The 18,420-nt window shown below is 37.9% G+C and overlaps 1 protein-coding gene across 1 annotated transcript in view; it reads left to right on the top strand.

The window, feature by feature from the left end:
- The window catches only part of LOC149257129 (protein CURVATURE THYLAKOID 1B, chloroplastic-like), a 54,257-nt gene extending 36,447 nt beyond the window's left edge, over window positions 1–17,810 (top strand). The window contains exons 5-7 of the mRNA XM_089413633.1: window positions 16,686–16,748; window positions 16,926–16,963; window positions 17,333–17,810. Coding sequence (XP_089269759.1) covers window positions 16,686–16,748; window positions 16,926–16,963; window positions 17,333–17,387 — 156 coding nt within the window. The 3' untranslated portion in view covers window positions 17,388–17,810. The remainder of the gene's footprint in view (window positions 1–16,685; window positions 16,749–16,925; window positions 16,964–17,332) is intronic.
- Window positions 17,811–18,420: the final 610 nt, after the last annotated feature.

Raw genomic sequence — 18,420 nt, 5'->3', positions numbered from 1 at the left:
ATTAATTGTGATTAATTGAGACAAATTGATTTTTCTCTAGTGACTTATCGAAAAGTGATTAAATGAAGTCAAGATGATCTTAGCTATCGCTTGGAGTTAGATCATGGCCGTTGATGGCTCAATGAGAGATTATAAGTGGAGATCAATGGGGCCTTTGGAGACACAACTAATTATAGTGAAAGCAAGTGTGCAGTGATAGCGTGGAGGACACCAACAATTGGGTTCAATAGTGATTGAAGATCAAGTTGTTAGAGAGATTTATTCACAATGATTTCCAGATTCTTAGTGACAGAGGGATCAATTTTATTAGCAGAGGTCGAGTTTCCCAGCAGTGCCAATTGGTTCAGTGAAGCAATGTTTCCAGTGCAAGTGTGGATTTTCCAGAGTGATTGAATTGCATAGGAGAAGCCGAGTTTTCCAGTGAAGGTTGAATTTCCAGAGGAGGCCGAGTTAATTTCCTAGTCAGTGCGACAGTGGAAGTCGAGTTATCTGCCAAGGCCACTCGTGTGGGTCAATTCAGTGTTTCAGTGAGAGGCTGAATTGATTCAGAGGGGCCGAGTTGCTTCCAGGAGGTCAGATCATATAGCAGAAGTGAAGAAAATAACTTGCTGGAGATTTGCTAATTTTACGACAAACAATGTATGTAATTTCAATTAAAGAATTGCTGAAGAATAATAAAACCCTCATCTGCAGAACTGGGGTTCCCCATACTGGGGTTTTTTGAGGGACAATTTGTCCAAAAATATTGGTGTTTATTATTATTTTGTGTGTGATACTTTTTAGTTCTGATTTAATTTTGGTGAAGTTGTAGTAGTGTTTTATTCAATATTTGCCATAAAATCTTTTAACGATAGGTGAATAATAGCCGGATTAACTACAACGATTTTAAGACTTTCACATGGTATCAGAGCAGATATGAGGGTAGAAGAAGCTCAATGCAGCGATAGGAAGAGAAAATCGAGGGTTTATAAAATCCAGTTCGACTTCTTCAGACTTATTTGGGTTTTGCTATATTTGCTGAGGGTTTTTTAGAAATGGTTTTAGCGGGATTGAGAGATCAGGACAAATTGGATGGTGCCTCTAATTTTGGTGTTTGGAAAGCTATAATTTCCTTTTTAGAGGAGAATGGTCTCAAGGAATACACGACCATTGTTGTAGCCATGCTAGCATATCCAGTGCAACTCACAACATACAAGAATGAAGATGCCAAGGCGAGGAGAATAATCCTTGACAGAGTTAAGGATCATATTGTTTTACATTGTTAGCTACCTCACCAGGCTTAGACTTGTCAAGCACGAATTAGCAGCTATTGGAGATAAACCGTATGATGATGAGCTAGTGCGAATAGCCCTGAATGGGTTTACCAAGTAGTGGGATGTCTCCGTTACTGAGTTGGGATCAATTATGGAGCGATTTCGCTCAGGAGGAGCTTAGACTTAGTCTTGTTAGTGGGAGCAAAGGTAAAACTCAGAAAAGTGAGGTGGAATAGGATATTGTGGGCCCTAGAAGGAAAGGGAAAGCGAAGAAGGGGTCTAGAAAAGGATCTATCCCAAAAGATGAGAAGAAGAAGAAGGACCTTTCTAAAGTCAAATGCTACGTCTGTCATGAGTTTGGCCACTATGTTAGCAATTGCCCGCAAAGGAAGAAAAGCAAAAAGAAGGGCAAGAAGTAGACGACAACTTCAACAAGTGCAGATGAGCTCTCTAGTAGGATGGAACAAGAGTTCGCACTCATAGCTTGCCTGACTAGCTCAACCTCACAGGGGTTTGTTATATAGAACCTGGGGTGTCACTCCATATGACAGGAGTTAGGTAGTACTTCTCCAGCTACAAGGAGGAGGACATCAGATTCTAGATTTAGATGGGGAACAAGTCCAAGTGCAATCTAGTTGGGAGAGGGACTGTTCTATTTTAGAGGGAGTCTGGCAAGTCGATTCCCATTCATGATGTGTTGCATGTGCTAGGCTTGGGCATGAACTTGATTTCCGTATCTATCCTTCAGGATAAAGGGTACAATGTACTCTTTAGAGGGGCGCATGTGTTGATCAAGCATAAAGATTGGAAATCACCCATAGCTATTAGAGTCAGAAGTGACCGACTTTATAGGTTGCAGTTTGATAACGCACTAATGAGCAACAATGATCCTAGAGATTAGGGAGAGCTATGGCATAGGAGGATGGGCCATATTCATCATGGAGCACTCAAATTGCTTCGTGAGACAGTGACAGGTGTTCTAGAGGTGAGCACAGAACATGATGATGTATGTTGGGTAAGTTTGTGAAAGTAGCTTTTCCAAGGAGTGACACCAGATCTAAGGGTGTTCTTGATCTAGTACATTCAGATATATGTGGACCAATGTCGACGAAGTCTCTCAGAGGGTACGAGTACTATGTTACTTTTATTGATGATTTCTCCAGGAAGACCTGGATATACTTCTTGAAGACCAAGGATGAGGTCTTCAGTCGTTTCCAAGAGTTCAAATCTCTTGTGGAGAATGAGATAGGAAAGAAGGTGAAGGTTCTTCAGTTAGACAATGGAGGCGAGTACACAGGGAAAGAGTTTCGAGAGTTTTGTACTAGGGAAGGAATCAAGAGAGAGTGGATGGTTCCTTACAACCCGCAACAAAATGGGGTTGCTGAGAGGAAGAATTGTTCAATATCGGAGGTAGTGAGGGCTATGTTGTATGACTAGGATATGCCACATTATTTATGGGCAGAGCCATGCAGTACGGCAATATATATATATATATATATATATATATAGAACGGGGTCCCACATAAAGTGATTGGAAAGATGAAACCAGAGGAAGCATCCACAGGGAAGAAGCCAGATGTCAGTGACTTGAGGATATTTGGTAGTTTTGCATATTGTCACATTCTAGGAGATACACTTTCCAAGTTGGATCAGACTGCAGAGAGGGGTACCTTGTGGGGTACAACGAGACCTCAAAGGTATATTGGATATTTATTCTGGGGGCTAGGAGGATTATTGTCAGGCGTGATGTCAAGTTCATGGAGGAAAAGGCATACCAGAGGTCTAGGGATTTGCCAATAGTAGATTAGAGTGAGCAGCCAACAAAAGCTCCAAAATTTGAGCAACAAGATTAGGGGTAGTAGAGTACGAGTATAGTCACCAGTACGAGCACAGGTTTAGGTGCAGGGGCTCTTGAGTGTTCACAAAGTATGGAGCAATAGATTTGAGAGATGCATTAGGAGGACGTGGAGGTTGAAATTCCACCCTCTACAGTTGGCAGGAGGAATCGTGAGGTTTAACAGACGCTTAGGGATGCTCAGGAGTTTGTGGGAGATCCTAAGACGGGCAATAGACAGCGGGGACAACGAGATAGGTACATTGGCTACATGGCATTGGTTAGTCAGCTGGTAGATATCGAGCCTTCCAGCTATCACGAGGCCACATAGTAGCAAGTGTGGAAAGGTTGTATGGTTGAGGAGTATATCTCAAGCATGGAAAACGATGTGTGGGAGGTTGTGCCTAGACTAATAGACAGGGCGGTGGTTGGATCACACTGGATTTTTAATATCAAGCATGATGCAAATGGTAGCATCGAGAAATAGAAGGCAAGGTTCATGGTTAAGTGATTCTCTCAAAAGGAGGGAATAGACTATGAGGAGACATTCGCTCTCGTGGCCATGTATACTTCTATACGAGCCGTGATCTCACTTGTAGCACAAATGGGATGGTAGATCCATCATATGGATGTCAAGACGACGTTCCTTAATGGTGAGTTGGAAGAGGAGGTATACATAGAGCAACCAAAGGGCTTTGTAGCACACAACAGTGAGACCCATGTGTGTAGATTGAAGAGAGCCTTGTACGGGCTCAAGCAGGCTCCCAGGGTGTGGTATGAGCACATTGATAGATACTTGCAAGGAATGGGCTTCGTGAAGAGTGAGGCGGATGCAAACCTCTACTACTTGGTGGTTGGGGGTGAGGTTCTCATTCTTGTTCTGTATGTGGATGACTTGTTTCTAACAGGTTCACTGGGGCTCATAGAGGAGTGCAAGAGGGACCTTGTAGTAGAGTTCGAGATGAAGGATTTGGGGCTTATGCACTACTTTCTAGGCATGGAGGTGTGGCAGATAGATGGGGAGATTTTCCTTGGGCAAGGGAAATATTACATCAAGATCTTGAGGAGGTTCGAGATGGAGGATTGCAGAGCCATGTCTACACCCATGATCATGAATTGGAGGAAGGTAGACGCATCCAAGGAGAAGGATGTAGACCCCACCTTATACAGATAGTTGATTGGCTCTCGTATATTTGTTCAACACCAGGCCAGATATATCCTTTGCAGTAAACTCTCTCGGTCTATTCATGGTTGAGATGAAGAGGGGGCATTGGACAATGACAAAGCATGTGCTGCGGTATTTGCATGGTACAATCGAGTATGGGATCATATATGCCAGAGGTGATGGTATCAGGTTGGTGGCCTATATTGACGCAGACTGGGAAGGCAGTACAATGGATAGGAAAAACACTTTAGGGTGCTGCTTCAACATGGGATTAGGAGTTGTCTCTTGGTACAGTAGGAAGCAGAAGTCCGTGGCACTGAGTATTGTAGACGCATAATACATAGCAGCTAGCATGGTGACATGTGAGACAATATGGCTTCGGAAGTTGCTGGTCGCCTTGTTTGGTCCGAGGGTTGAGACAACAATGATACACTGCGACAATTAGAGTTGCATCAAGTTATTTGAGAATCCAATGTTTCATGACAGGTCTAAGCATATAGACATCAGGTATCACTTCATTAGGGATTGTGTACAATGCGGGATAGTTCAACTACAATATATACCTAAAGATCAACAGGTAGCAGGCATCCTAACGAAAGCCTTGGGGAAGGCGAGATTCATCTTCTTCAAAGATAAGTTTGGTGTTATGCAGAACACCTTCCTTGCGAAGAGGGAGTGTTAGTTTGTGTAGCTCAGATAGGTGTTCTAGTCTTAGGTGGTGTCTATGAGGCTAAAACCACGGATGGATTAATTATCTCCGATGCCCATAAAATTTTTCTACGGAAAATTGTCTTAATTAGATTTAATTAGCCAGTTTAATTATTTCCCTAACTCTAGCTTTAGAAAAGTGGTTAATTAATTGGGATTAATTGAGACAAATCGATTTTTCTCTAGCAACTTTTAGAAAAGTGATTGAATGAAGTCAAGATGATCTTAGCCATCGATTGGAGTTAGATCGTGGCCGTTGATTGCTCAATAAGAGATTATAAGAGGAGATCAATGGGGCCTTTGGAGACACAACGAATTGCAGTGAAAGCAAGTGCGTAGTGATAGCATGGAGGACACCAACAGTTGGGTTCAACAATTATTGAAGATCGAGTTGCCAGAGAGAAATCTCTTCACAACAATTTCCAGATTCTCAGTGACAGAGAGAGATCGATTTTATCTGCAGAGGTCGAGTTTCCTAACAGTGCGAATTGGTTCAGTGAGGCTGTGTTGCCGATGCAAGTGCGAGTTTGCCAGAGTGATCGAATTGCACAGGAGAAGCCGAGTTTGCCAGTGAACGTCAAATTTCTAGAGGAGGCCGAGTTACTTTCCCAGTCAGTGCGAGTTGCCAGTGGAGGCTGAGTTATCTGCTAGGGCCGCATGTGCGGGCCAATTCAGGGTCTCAGTGAGAGGTTGAATTGATTCAGAGGGGTCGAGTTCCTTCCAGGAGGTCAAATCATCTAACATAAGTGAAGAAAATAATTTGCTGGAGGTTTGCTAATTTTACGACAAACAATGTATGTTATTTCAATTAAAGAATTGCTGAAGAATAATAAAACCCTCATCTACAGAACGAGTTTTCCCCACATTGGGTTTCCGTTTTTTCTAGGGAAAATTTGTCCAAAAATATCGGTGTCTATTATTTTGAGTGTGATATTTTCTCAGTTCCTGTGATTTTATTTTGGTGAAGTTGCAATAGTGTTTTATTCAATATTTGCGGTATATAATTTACAAAAGACAAATAATCTTTTAACAATAGGTGAATAATAACCAGATTAACTACAATTGTTTTAAAAATTTCACAAATAAATTATAATGGGATGCACATGGAGTCCACCGAATGATGGGGTGTTTTTCCTCCAATATCCTTCCAATTGCAACATAGTTGGAGCATTGTTTGTGATCACTTGTACAACATTCTCTACCCGTACTTCCACAACTACTACATCCAAAAGATGAAATAATAATACCTGATCAAATGCATCCATGAATTTGAGAAACATGGTACCTTTATGACAAGCAATTAAGAAATTTAAAATGGTGTGAGATCTACCATCAGTCCACCCATCAGACATAATTGTGCACCCTATTTTGTCCATGATTGCTTGAATTCTTCAATGTACTCATCTATTCTTTGGAGCTCTTCTATTATAAGTGCCCCTTGATATCATGAAAACTAGGTCCTTTGAAGCTCGGACCACATGAAGCTATAACATCAATCATAGGCTGAAAATATGCAGAATTAGTGGCATTGAAAGGTATGTTTGCCTCATACCACCATCTAGCAATGCATTCCCACACAAGCTCATTCTCTATCTTCTTCCATTTGGCAATGAACCCATGCTGGATTGTTATTTTCTTAGGGCCATGGGAACTTTTATAACAACAAATAAAAATTTGCATAGAAAACCCTAGGATGTCTTAATTTTTTGGAAAAAATGCGATGTTTTAGAGAAAGGTGGAAGAATAATAGATGCCTTGGAATACCTTGAGAAGCCTTCCAAATGTTGAGAAGAAGAGCAACACCAAATAACAAAAAGATAGCTCTTTAACAACCCTCCAAAATCTGAAAAGGGCCTCTTCAATCACCTGCAAAAACAACTGAGAAATAGCTCAAGATCTTTGCAAGAAAACCCTTGAAGTAACTCCAAATCTCCCAAAGAAACTAAACCCAAAATCTCCCCACCTCAACCCTTCAACCAACTTTACAATCTTCCCAAGAACTTCCTCAAGATAGCCTTGCAAATATCTCTCCAAATCAACTCAAGAATTTCAAGAAGCTCAAATGAATAGTGTGACTGAAATAGAGGGTGTGGGGGCTGTCTAAATAACATTTAAGGGGGCATAGGGTTGCCTTAGAGGTGGGCTATCCCTTAGAAAATCATTATTTTTTTCTTTTGAATAAAAAAATTGCGGTCCAAGTGCATGTTGTAAGGCACAATACTAAAGTGGTCGCTTTTGTATGGAACCGACCGGTTTAGTAAATTGAACCAACAATTTCCAGTTTTAGTCAATCGATTGGACTAGTTAGGGGGAAAATGGATTGGACTGGTTGGTTTAACCGATTTCGGTCCAGTTTTGATAACATTGGTGCAACTTAGAGGGAAGTGTTTGCTTTAGTGAAAATGGTTGGTTTGGTGCCGAACCAACGATTTTCGATTTTATTCCATTGATCAGATAGGTTAGGGTGGGAAACGTCCGTACCAACTGACTCAATCAGTTTCGGTTTAGTTTTGAACAAATCTTAGTCTAAGGTGAGGGAAAATTGGGTTTTTTTCATGTGTTTTTCCGTCAACATATGTGCCAAAAGGAGAAGTGCCTAGTCTCATGTGTACCCCTTAGACTTAAGTTATAACCCCTAGTGACAATTTAACTAATAAAACTTAGGGAAAAGGCCTCAATGAAGAATTAGAACAATAAAATACTGATAGGCCAATATTAAGAACTCAACCTAAGGTTTAGGATTTTTATACTTTAATTAACATATTCGAATTAGTGAGGGGTGTGTTCACATTGGAAAAAGTGGAAATATGAGATTTTGATGGTAAATATGGTTTAGGGCTTGAGGAATTATAGACAAAAGGTACGATGCACTTTATAGGAGATGGAGTGAAGTGAAATGTAGGTGTAATTGAGGATTTTCCCTAAGGAAAAGATGTGATGTGATATACAAATCACCTAGGTAAATAGTGAGAAGTGGATTTTAGTTAGGAAAAGTTATAATATGCTTGCAATAAACAATTTGCCCAAGTAAAACTAGGGAAATGACATGAATATGAATGGAGCTAGGTAAATGGATCACCATGTTAGAGGTCAACCTTTGAACACTAAATGAAGGTGACTAGGATGTGAACGCCATGATGAAGATCCATGAAGAAAAAGATACACCCCTAAAGCAACCTCTACGAACATTCCAACCTTTGGAAGGATAGAATGCACAAGATCATCTCATGTCAGTATGAAGAGTAACTAGCCCCAAGGTTTTCTCACTTCCCTTAGTTAGTGTCTTAGCTAAACCTTGCCCTTTTATGATCTTAGTTAGTTTAATGTCCAGGTCAGACTCTCGATTCTTTGATACCCATTTCCCCCTAACTCCAAGACAAGCTAATTGAGCTAGCATATCTTTACTAGTTGGGTATGGGACATAGGTCATGATTTTGTTGTGCCTGGGATAACTTCGAAATTGTTTCAATGACTGCAGTAGGGCACAAACTTGCTTCTTAGTAATGGTTTGCTTTAACTCAACATCTCTAAGATTCTTATTCATGAAATCAATGGGTTACTCATTATTATCCTTATTCTTTTACAAAAGCACAGTAGCAATAGTACCTTTTGATGCAAATAAGAAAATGATAAAATCTCTAAAATAATCAGGGCTAACAAGAATCAATTCCAATGTGATGGCTTCTTTAATGTCTTTGAAAGATTTCCTACTATCATCATCCCATTTGAACAAAGGATCTTTCTTCAACTAAGCGTTCATTTGTTTCACAATCTTGGTGAAATTCTGAATGAATCTTCTTATTATAAAGTCGATTTTACCAAAGAATAACTATAGAGCTTTTCTATTGTCTGGGAAAGAGATCTTCTTATGGATTCAACTCTTGTTGGATCGATACAAATGGCATCTGTAGACACAAATTGATGCAATAATTTTCCTTGATATACGTAGAATGTTGACTTCTTAGGATTGAATATGATCCCACACTATATACATTGCTCAAAAACTTTCCTTAGAGGATGCACATGTGCATTTAATTCTTTGTACACCACAGTTATCTTAACAAATCTCAATTATCTTTCTGACCAAGTCTCTAAAAGCAAAATCCATTTCCCTTTGAAAAGTTGATTTAGCATTCAAAAGACTGAAGGGCATTCTTAGATACTTGTAGGTTCCCCATGTGGTGGTGAAAGCTATCTTAAGTTGGTCTTTTCCTTTAAGCAAAACTTGGTTATATCCTTGGAAACCATCTAACTTGGAAATCATTCTAGCTATAGTGACTCTTTGAAACAAATTTTCCATATTAGGAAAAGGATGATTTCCTTTTCCTTGAGAGAAAGTTAAGTAAGGTTTCTACAGTGGACACATGACTAGATATCACCACTATTCTTTTGAACTCCAACTAGATGGGCCATCCAAGAGGAATGTCTAATGGGGGCTATAGTCTTTGCGTCAAGCATTTTTTGCAGTTCCTTTTGGATCGAGGGGGCTAGCTTAGCATTGCTTTTTCTTTGTTTTTGCTTAAACGGTTGTACCCCTTCCTTTAAAGGAATGGTATGTTGAATTATTTCTCCTTTATGAGCCTTCAAATCATCATACGACCCAACAAAGACATCTTTGTGCTCACAAATCAGATTCTCAATATCTCTTCTCTTATCAAGAGTAGTATTCTTTCCTATTTTCATCATCCTAGGAATAGGTGTTGAACCAATGTTGATCTCAAAAGCTTCTGATTCATCAATAACAGGTTTCCATTTGTCCATATCATGTCTATCAAATATTCGTTCTAAGAAAACTACTCCTTTTGGGATTGAATTGTTTAGCAAGTCTTCAATTTCCATATCCTGACTTTCAATTTATCCTTATCAATGCACTTGGTTTTCTGAGAATTATTTCAAACTATTAAAAAAGCAAATAATTTGAGCATCATCATTAAAAATCTACCAATGCTCAACATTGTCTGGGATGGTTGGTCTAAATATTATCTCCATTTTACACTCACCATTGACCAACTCCTTGCATGGTTACAAAGTGGAGCTGCTACTACAAATGCATCGACAACATCTCTCTCAGGATTGCTTCAATTGTAAGGGCATCAAAGAGTTCCATGGTATCTAGTATTGCATTTCAATACTTTCTCAATCTCTCATTCTTAGCAATAAATACCTTCTTTACTTGTGATGCAATGAGATTAGAATCCCCAATTACTTTCAAGCATTTAATCTTCATATCTAGGGCTAGATCTAATCCAAGATTCAAGGCTTCTTTGGCAATTTTTTTAGTGCAATCAAACTTGAGTCTATATGAGAAAAGTTTGTTGATGCCTAGGGGAGACATGAAAACAACCCCAATGCCAGTTTTTGTCCTAAAAAGGGAACCATCAAAATGCATGGTCCAAACGCCATCGTGGTCTGCTTTCTCCCCTAGGACTATTGAATTTGCAAAGATGTGTAAATTGCCAAATTCTTCATCGACACACATCAACTCATTCATAGGGTCTTTATAGGATCTTCTACTTGGTATCTCATACTTGGTTGCCTATAAAGGGTGACAAAGGTCCCTTCACAGGCTGGGATGGTTGCATATGATAAGTCCATTTGGATGCTACCTCCCAAATTTGCAGCCCACTTCTAGACAATAATATGCCCCAAACATTAGGCACATCTATGACTGCAACATCCATCAAGAGAGAGATATCTAGATAAGCAACTAGACTGACCTTTAACTCTTTAATTAAACCACAAATCTTGATTTCTTTTGAATCAATTCCACCCATATTCCTATAAGGTCTTGTGATTTTTAGACCAATTGGTTCATGACCTTTAAAGACATCACATTGGTGGAAGCCCCAGAATCTAAGATATAATTATGGTGAAGTAGGTTATTCCACTGTTGATAATATCGGCGATATTCGAAAATATCGCGATATTTTCGGCAAAACGATATATCGCCGAGAAAATATCGGCAAAATATTGGCTATGTTTAAAAATTTGAAAAAATTATTTTTTATGCTTGCTGATATTTGCCGATATTTTCGCCGATATTGCCGATAAGATGTTTTCTAGACCCTCGCCGATATTTTGCCGATACCGATATTTCCGATACCGATATTTTCGACACTGGGTTATTCACTACCAAGGTGATGAAAATAGGTGCATGCCTTCCATTATTTCTATCATATTCATGCCTACAGCACTATAGGAAAGTCCTCAGGTGTCTTGTCAACACAGAAATTTTCTTATCTTATCCATAGGGGAGGGAATCTTGATTAGTTTAGTGAGAGGAACATGAATTGTGACCTTAGCCAAGACATTTGTCGCATCAACATTTAAGTACATAGCATCAATTCTATTTGATGTTGATAGAGAGGATCGGTATTCAAAGGCAAAGGAAATATAGTCCAATTCTTTCTTCCTGGCTGAGGTTGTGAAGCTTAAGGTACTGTGCTTCTTCTAGTGTATTGAATGCGTTTTTCTTTTTTTGAGCTTATTCTTAGACTCTCCATCCATGGCATTCAAAATTTCCAACCTAGCCAACCTAGCTGCATCAAAACTCACTTGTTTTAATTTATTCCATTTGTTCACTAGTGATCATGTAAGTTTTTTGAGAATTGATGTAGATAGGATCCAGAACTTCAATGAAATTCATATGCTTAAGGCAACTAGGGTTTCCATCTTCTACATAATCTTGAGGGCATTCCAATTATCTTCGTGACTCATTGCAAGGCAAACACCAAAGGATCCTTCTCAGATAATCATATTAAAAGGGGCAAGGAGGTTAGGCACTTTTTGCTCAGGAGGAGGTCTATTTCTATTCCGCTCTTGATTGCCTCTAGGTTGACAATTGTTATGGTAATGAGGTTTAGAAAGAAAATTTTGTTGTTGACCTGATTCCCTTTCCAAAATAGTCAACTTGTTTAAGGGGGTAGCTTGGGTTTGCATGATCTCGGTCGTGACCTTATACAATTTCTGAGCTAAAGCCATAATAGTCTTTGGTAGGGTCAGTATTGTTCATAACCCCAGGTTTAGCCTCAGCTTTAGCATGAAATGAGCTAAGAGGATTTACCTTGGAGGCCAATATGCTTTCTTCAATTTTACCAGGCCACTCTTGAGCTTCCTCCAAGGTATTTGGGAATTTACTTTTCAATATGAAATAAACAAACAAAAAATATAAAGAATATTAAAATTTAGAATTCACTAGTAACATTTGTAGTTGCTTCAAGCTTGTAAACATAACCAGCTATACTATACAATATTATGCACATTCTTACACTTGCCAGTTCTGAAAAATCTCGAGCAATTTAAAAAAGGGCTGAGTGACATTCCATTATTGGACGCTAGACATGAACTTTAGCTTTAGAGAACTTAAGTGTAACTATTTTCAATTTGCAATAAGGTCCATGTAGGGTCTGTGAGACAAAGAACTGTCTTTGTAGTAGTTTTTCTTTCTCATGTTATTTGTTAATGATGATAATATTAAATGTAAATGACATTCCCTTCTCAATAGGTTTTCCATACTTTTAAAGCTGTGTTGAAAACCACTGTAAAGTATTTTGGTTCTGTAAAGAGATTAGATTCATATACAAGATTAAGAAGGTGATTGAATAGGAATCTACTCAAAGTTCAAACATTTAGTACCCACTCCAAGTCACTACTATTTGATTGCTTTCACAGTGCTTGAGGTTGGGATAGTGGAAGCACTAGACTTGAATGACTCTTAGAAACCCATGTACAATATGTAAAAGCTGAGATGACCTGAAAAATGAGAAAGAACAAGAGCAATAACCACAAGGATCAACCCTTTGAAATGTTGCATTTCCTGTTTTCTTGACATGGAGGCTTTGCTTGTTGTAATTTTGTCACTGAAAATACAATATCTAAATCACCAGAAACCCAAATTGAAACCCATCATACAAAACCCATGTTTTGAGCTGCAACTTGTACAACAGATTTAGATTCAGTGCAATACAAAAATAATGGATGGGAAAAATGATCATATTGTCCAATCATCAATGTCCATGATTGTCAAAACGACAGATATATGCATGGATCATCTCTGAAATCTACCCAGAAAATTCCTAAAATCTGCCCAAAACATCCCTGAAATCTATCCGAAACATCCCTGAAATCTGCCCAGGACGTCTTGGGGATGGCTAGCAAGTCCCTGAGTCCTCAATGAAGTCTTCAGCAGTTTGGGGATGTTTCCTAAGGATCCACAAGCTAAGTTACCGGAAGCTCCTGAAGAATTTTCAGGAAACGTGGATCCCCGTTTCCGATACATAAACAGATACGTTTCTTGTCCGAAATGCGGTAAAAACGTTTTTGTGCCGTTTCAAAAAATCGGAAATTTTAGATTTGGAATTGGATACGTTTCCAAGGGATTTAAATTTTTTTGGATCCGTTTCCGGATTTCCAGAAATGGATCCACGAAAATTGTGATCAGAATCCACCCTTAAAATGTTAAAAAGTTTGAAAATTTGTATAGCCATAAATAAATAATAAAAATGAAGAAATAAGATTTGCAAATAAACTCACTATAAACAGAGTCTCATAAAGTCTTTTCTAAATCTTTAGAAACAACGACACTCCATATATTTATCAAGGATTCTTACTAAGAAAAACATAGGTTTTCAAAAATGCAAATAAAAGGGTTTGATGAATGTCTTCGTAAAGAGATCTATTTGAGTGATTAATTTTCATTTTGGTTAAGGTTTTGTTAATTGTCATTGATTTTGCTCTTGATTTCATAAATTCCTCCAATATAACAAATCTTCTCTAGCCAATCTTGTGCCTGCATATAGTCATGAGACCAAGTTGACATTGAGAAGATTGAAATGTTCAAATAGGTCTTGATGGAATATGCCAATGATCCCATGGGCCCCTTAACTGTCATGCAAGGAAGATAGATATCATCTGCCATGCATGACACGTTCTTTGAAGGAGTTTGAGCCGAAAGTACAAAGGCTGTAGCATTTCTAATTACATTATTAATGATGATGATAATATGTTGAATGTTATAATAATCACTAATGATGATGACAATGTTTATGCTGAATTGATGATGATGATTTGTTTATGTTGAATTCATGATGATGACTATGCATTTTTAGATATAGATTCTAGATTCTAAAAGATGAATGGTAATAGGATATATATATGCACGCTGTTTCCTTGCCGCACGTCGTTTCCTTGCCGTATCGTATCTTGATATATTGAAAATTTGTTGTATCCGTTTCAAACCCCGTATCTGTATCCATTCCCGTATCTGTTTCAGTGCAACTTAGTCCACAAGTCCTTAGAACGCAGGAATGCAGGGTGGTTAGATTTATGCCATTTGCCAAGTTAAAACATGATGGTGACAACATCAACCCCTATTAAATATGCTAACCCCTAAGATAAAAAGTGGTTCGTAGGATATTATGTTAGGAGCTTGTGTAGTGATAGATGCTATGACTTGGCAGGTAACTTGATGAATTGAATTGCATAGCCAGTAAGGTTTATCAAATATATTCATCCACATGAGCACCTTCAAAACATGAGGGAGTTCTTTTGCATTGAGTTAACCTTTCCTCAGCATTGTTTCTTATTACTGCTTTTTTTTTCCTTTTCCTTTTATTTCACATAGTCCTTTTCTTTAGATATGCATTGTTAAGCGGTGTTGCAAATATCCTGATTTTATCGCAAAAAAAATTGCGAAATTTCAATTTTTTGATCAGCCAGTTTTATCGGCTGAAAAAATCGGTGATTGAAAAAATCACGATTTTATCGTAATCTGCGTGAAAAAATCGTGATTTAAGTGATTTTTTTTACTTTTTTGACTTTTTTGGGCTTTTTATATTTTTATAATTTTGCCAATGTTGGCCAATTTTTACTGATATTTTCCCAATTTTTACGATTTTTTGGTTTTCTGGATCCTTGCTGATTTTATCCTGATGCTGATGTTTGCAACTTTGCAACATTGTTGTTAAACATAGGACTTTGAGTAATGGCTTCACTGAAGGGGCATTGCTCAAGCTTTATTTTTGGCTTTTGAATTTTTTAATTGGCTCCATCAACCATGAGCTTAAAGCTCTTTTTTAATATGAGTCTTTTCTCATGGGATATGAAGAATTCACCCTTTATGACATGTGGCAACAATAATTTCTCATGGGATATGAAGAATTCACCCTTTATGACATATGGCAACAATCATGATCAGGAGAACAGAAATTGGCAAAGATGGAATGTGCTAAAGTATGGATTGGGATATGGACACACTACACTACACCATTCCAATCCCCCTAGTAGTACAACTCAACCTAAGAGCAACAAGACTTATCTAAAGGATGATTATGATCCACATGACAAAATTTAGAGTGTTATGATTCATTAAGACTTAACAATGATCACCACCTTCATGACTAGTGCATGAGACATTAACATCTTATGTAGAGCAATGAAATAGCAATGTAAGCCTTGTAAGCATAATCATATGTGAGTGAGCTGAGGAAATGTAGAAGCATTTTTGGCCAAATGTCCATGGAAAACCATAGATTTCATCTGTGGAACTTCTGTCTGTGGTGTGAGATACAAGTGAAAACAAATATCCTCTAGTTACCCTTAGATGTCTAGAGGTAACACGTCCAATAAGGGCTGCTAGTGAAACTGAGAACAGAATAAGCCTGCAAGTGAGAAAAGAGCAGAACCGCAACCCTCTGTGTCCTGTTGAGCACTGTAGGAGAGAAATGAGTGAGAGTGGGAGAGACAGATATATACAGAAGTGTGATAGCGTGTGAATGGCCAATAAGGGCTGCTTGTGTAACAGAGAGCAGATTAAGTCTGCAAGCGAAAAAAAACAAAAATCATCTGAGTAGTTGTCAGTTAAGTGGCTGAATGTGAATTTGTTTTGTTTTGGGCGTGAAAATCCCTGAATGTATTTTGATGCAATATGGTCAATCTGTAATGATGGTTCAGATGTGCTGATATATTATGCATTGTCTGAAAATCTATGCATGGAATTGGAAATGATAATATGGTTTCAGAATATATAATGTGGTATAGGAACAATTAATATATTCTACTAAGGTATGTGTGCTGCATACTTTCTAGCACAAGACAATTTTTGCAACTATGCATAAAATTTTGAGCGCTCTTGTGCTGGGTTTGTTGTTTGTTTCAACTCTCAACTGATGCCAAATCCAAGCATTAGTTTTTATGAGTTTCTTGAAGTTGAGGTGGCTTTTAACTTTTACAAGGAAAGATGCGAATTGGTATTATACCTGTCCATGTTTTGACGTACACTATTGCCCCGTGTATGAATGGTACTTTTTCCTTTGAGACAGCTGATTATGATGATTATACTGGATGCATTTAGTGCCTCAGTTAGTTATGTGGTTATGGTGGGTCGGAGTTGAGTATAACATTGTTCACGTTCAGTTTTTTATGCAGAGAACAGAGATTGTGTAGAGATTATCCTTATTCTCTCTTTGATTATTTTGGATGCTGTAAGGGACAAACTAGCATGTTAAATAGTGTGCAATATTGCATTCTTTGACCCTAAATTTTTCGAAGTCGTAGCAGTCGCAGAATATGGAATGACCAGACTGATTTTCTGAAATAGACTTTTTGATACACATATATCCTGTGCGTCTATTAATAAGGGTCATTATTTGTATCTTTTAGAATAGTTCTAGGCCTGTAAACCGTATCTAGCATTCCTTATTAAGCTATTTTCTGTTATTGTTTGCAGGCAATTGACAAGCTTCCTCTTATTCCAAGTGCATTTGAATTTGTTGGAATTCTGTTTTCTGGGGTAAGTAGTTAATTGCAGACTGATTGTTTTTCACTTTAAGTTTCTCTTGATTAACTTTTGCAATGTCATAGAAATGACTCCATTGTTCTCTCCAGTCTCACCTCACTCTTCTTTTTCATTATATCTAATTATCTAATTTAGAGTTTTTTTTTGACATAAGCTGGTTGCTTTTTACAGTGGTTCATATACCGAAATTTGCTCTTCAAACCGGATAGGTGAGGATTATCTTTGTGAAGTTATGTGCTTGGTAACGAGTCATGACAGAATAATTCAAAGAAACTAGATCCCTTTTTTTCCAAGGAAAACCTTATGAGAAATCCAAGGGATGCTTCACATATTTGTGGAGAGTATCCCTGGTAGACCCCTCAGCACAGACTAGTGCACTCACCCAGGGGGGATTTGAACGGGGCACCTGCTGGCACAGAACTACCCAAATGCCTAACAACATTGGCAACTACTGGTTGAGCTAACCCCTTGAGAGAGATTATGTTTTATCTTTGACATTGGTAATATTAATTGATCAGTGACACTTAAGTCTGGTTTGTTAAGAATGTTTTGAACTTATTTTAATGATATGATTTCAGGGAACAGCTATGGACAAAAATTCAAAATGCCATATCAGAAATTACAGGCCAGTGAGTCTGGCTTCTTCACCCATGCATTAACAAGCATGCTGAAGAATATGCAGATTTATAGAAGCTGGAGATTAAGCGGTTCTTGCATTGGAGTGAAATGGCAGGTGTTATTGAGATAAAAAGATCCTTTTTTATGTTATGAAATTCATTTTCCTATAGGAAAATGGAATGTTTGATGTTTATTCCTTCCTTTCGATCAATGTTTATTTGGCATGCTGGCAGAGATGCTTGTAGAGATGGTCGAATATTTTTTAACTGAGGATTAAGCAAAATATTATCCATGCTTCAGATAAAAATTCGATTGAGCATGAAGCGCCGCCCATGCTTTCTTGAAGTAATTACCTGCTGGAACAGTTCATTTTGTATTTGTATCTGTTAACCGTCAGATAATACAACTAATTTTAGAAAACTGCCTTTTATTTACTCATGCAAGTTTTTGATCTATACGCTATTTTAATTGTTTTTTGGAGTTCAAAAGCAAGAAGTATTGAAATTTTATACTCTAGGCTTTCATGCTTGCAGTTTAAGCAAGTCTGCGTTCCCATGCAAGTTTAATGAAAAAACCTCTATTTTTCCATGATTATCCGTTTCTTTACTTTGTTGGAGACGTAGCAAGTCACCGTTTTACATCTCTGTCTTGATGGATGTTTTTCTCATCTTACTTTATGTAAATAAATACGCATAAAATATGAAAGAGAAGAATGAGATGAATAAGATATATGTTTTGCAATAATTTAACGAGTCATAGAGGGAACTGAATTTATTGACTCAATCCTGGGGACTGCCATTTAAAGAAATTTCTATCTGTTACATTACAGATCCGGAGCGCTGCAAATGAGGAATTCAAGACAAGCAAACTAGGTCTTGCAGGAAAGTATATATAAAAGAAAACATTTTATATACTATATTGGAAGAAAAGACAGGTAATAGATTTAGAAATCAAGATAGTAAGAATGTGAGTATTATGTTTTTTGATTTTAGTTGTGAAAACTCAAGGCTTGAGAGTTCACATTAGTCATCATAATTTAGTTGGTTCT

Source organism: Pinus tabuliformis, chromosome 6, assembly GCF_031772625.1.
Source record: "Pinus tabuliformis cultivar Carrire ecotype Pingquan chromosome 6, CPIR1, whole genome shotgun sequence".
Lineage (NCBI taxonomy): Eukaryota > Viridiplantae > Streptophyta > Pinopsida > Pinales > Pinaceae > Pinus > Pinus tabuliformis.
The sequence above is the reverse complement of the archived record's forward strand: the minus strand, read 5'-3'. Positions and strand labels throughout refer to the sequence as shown.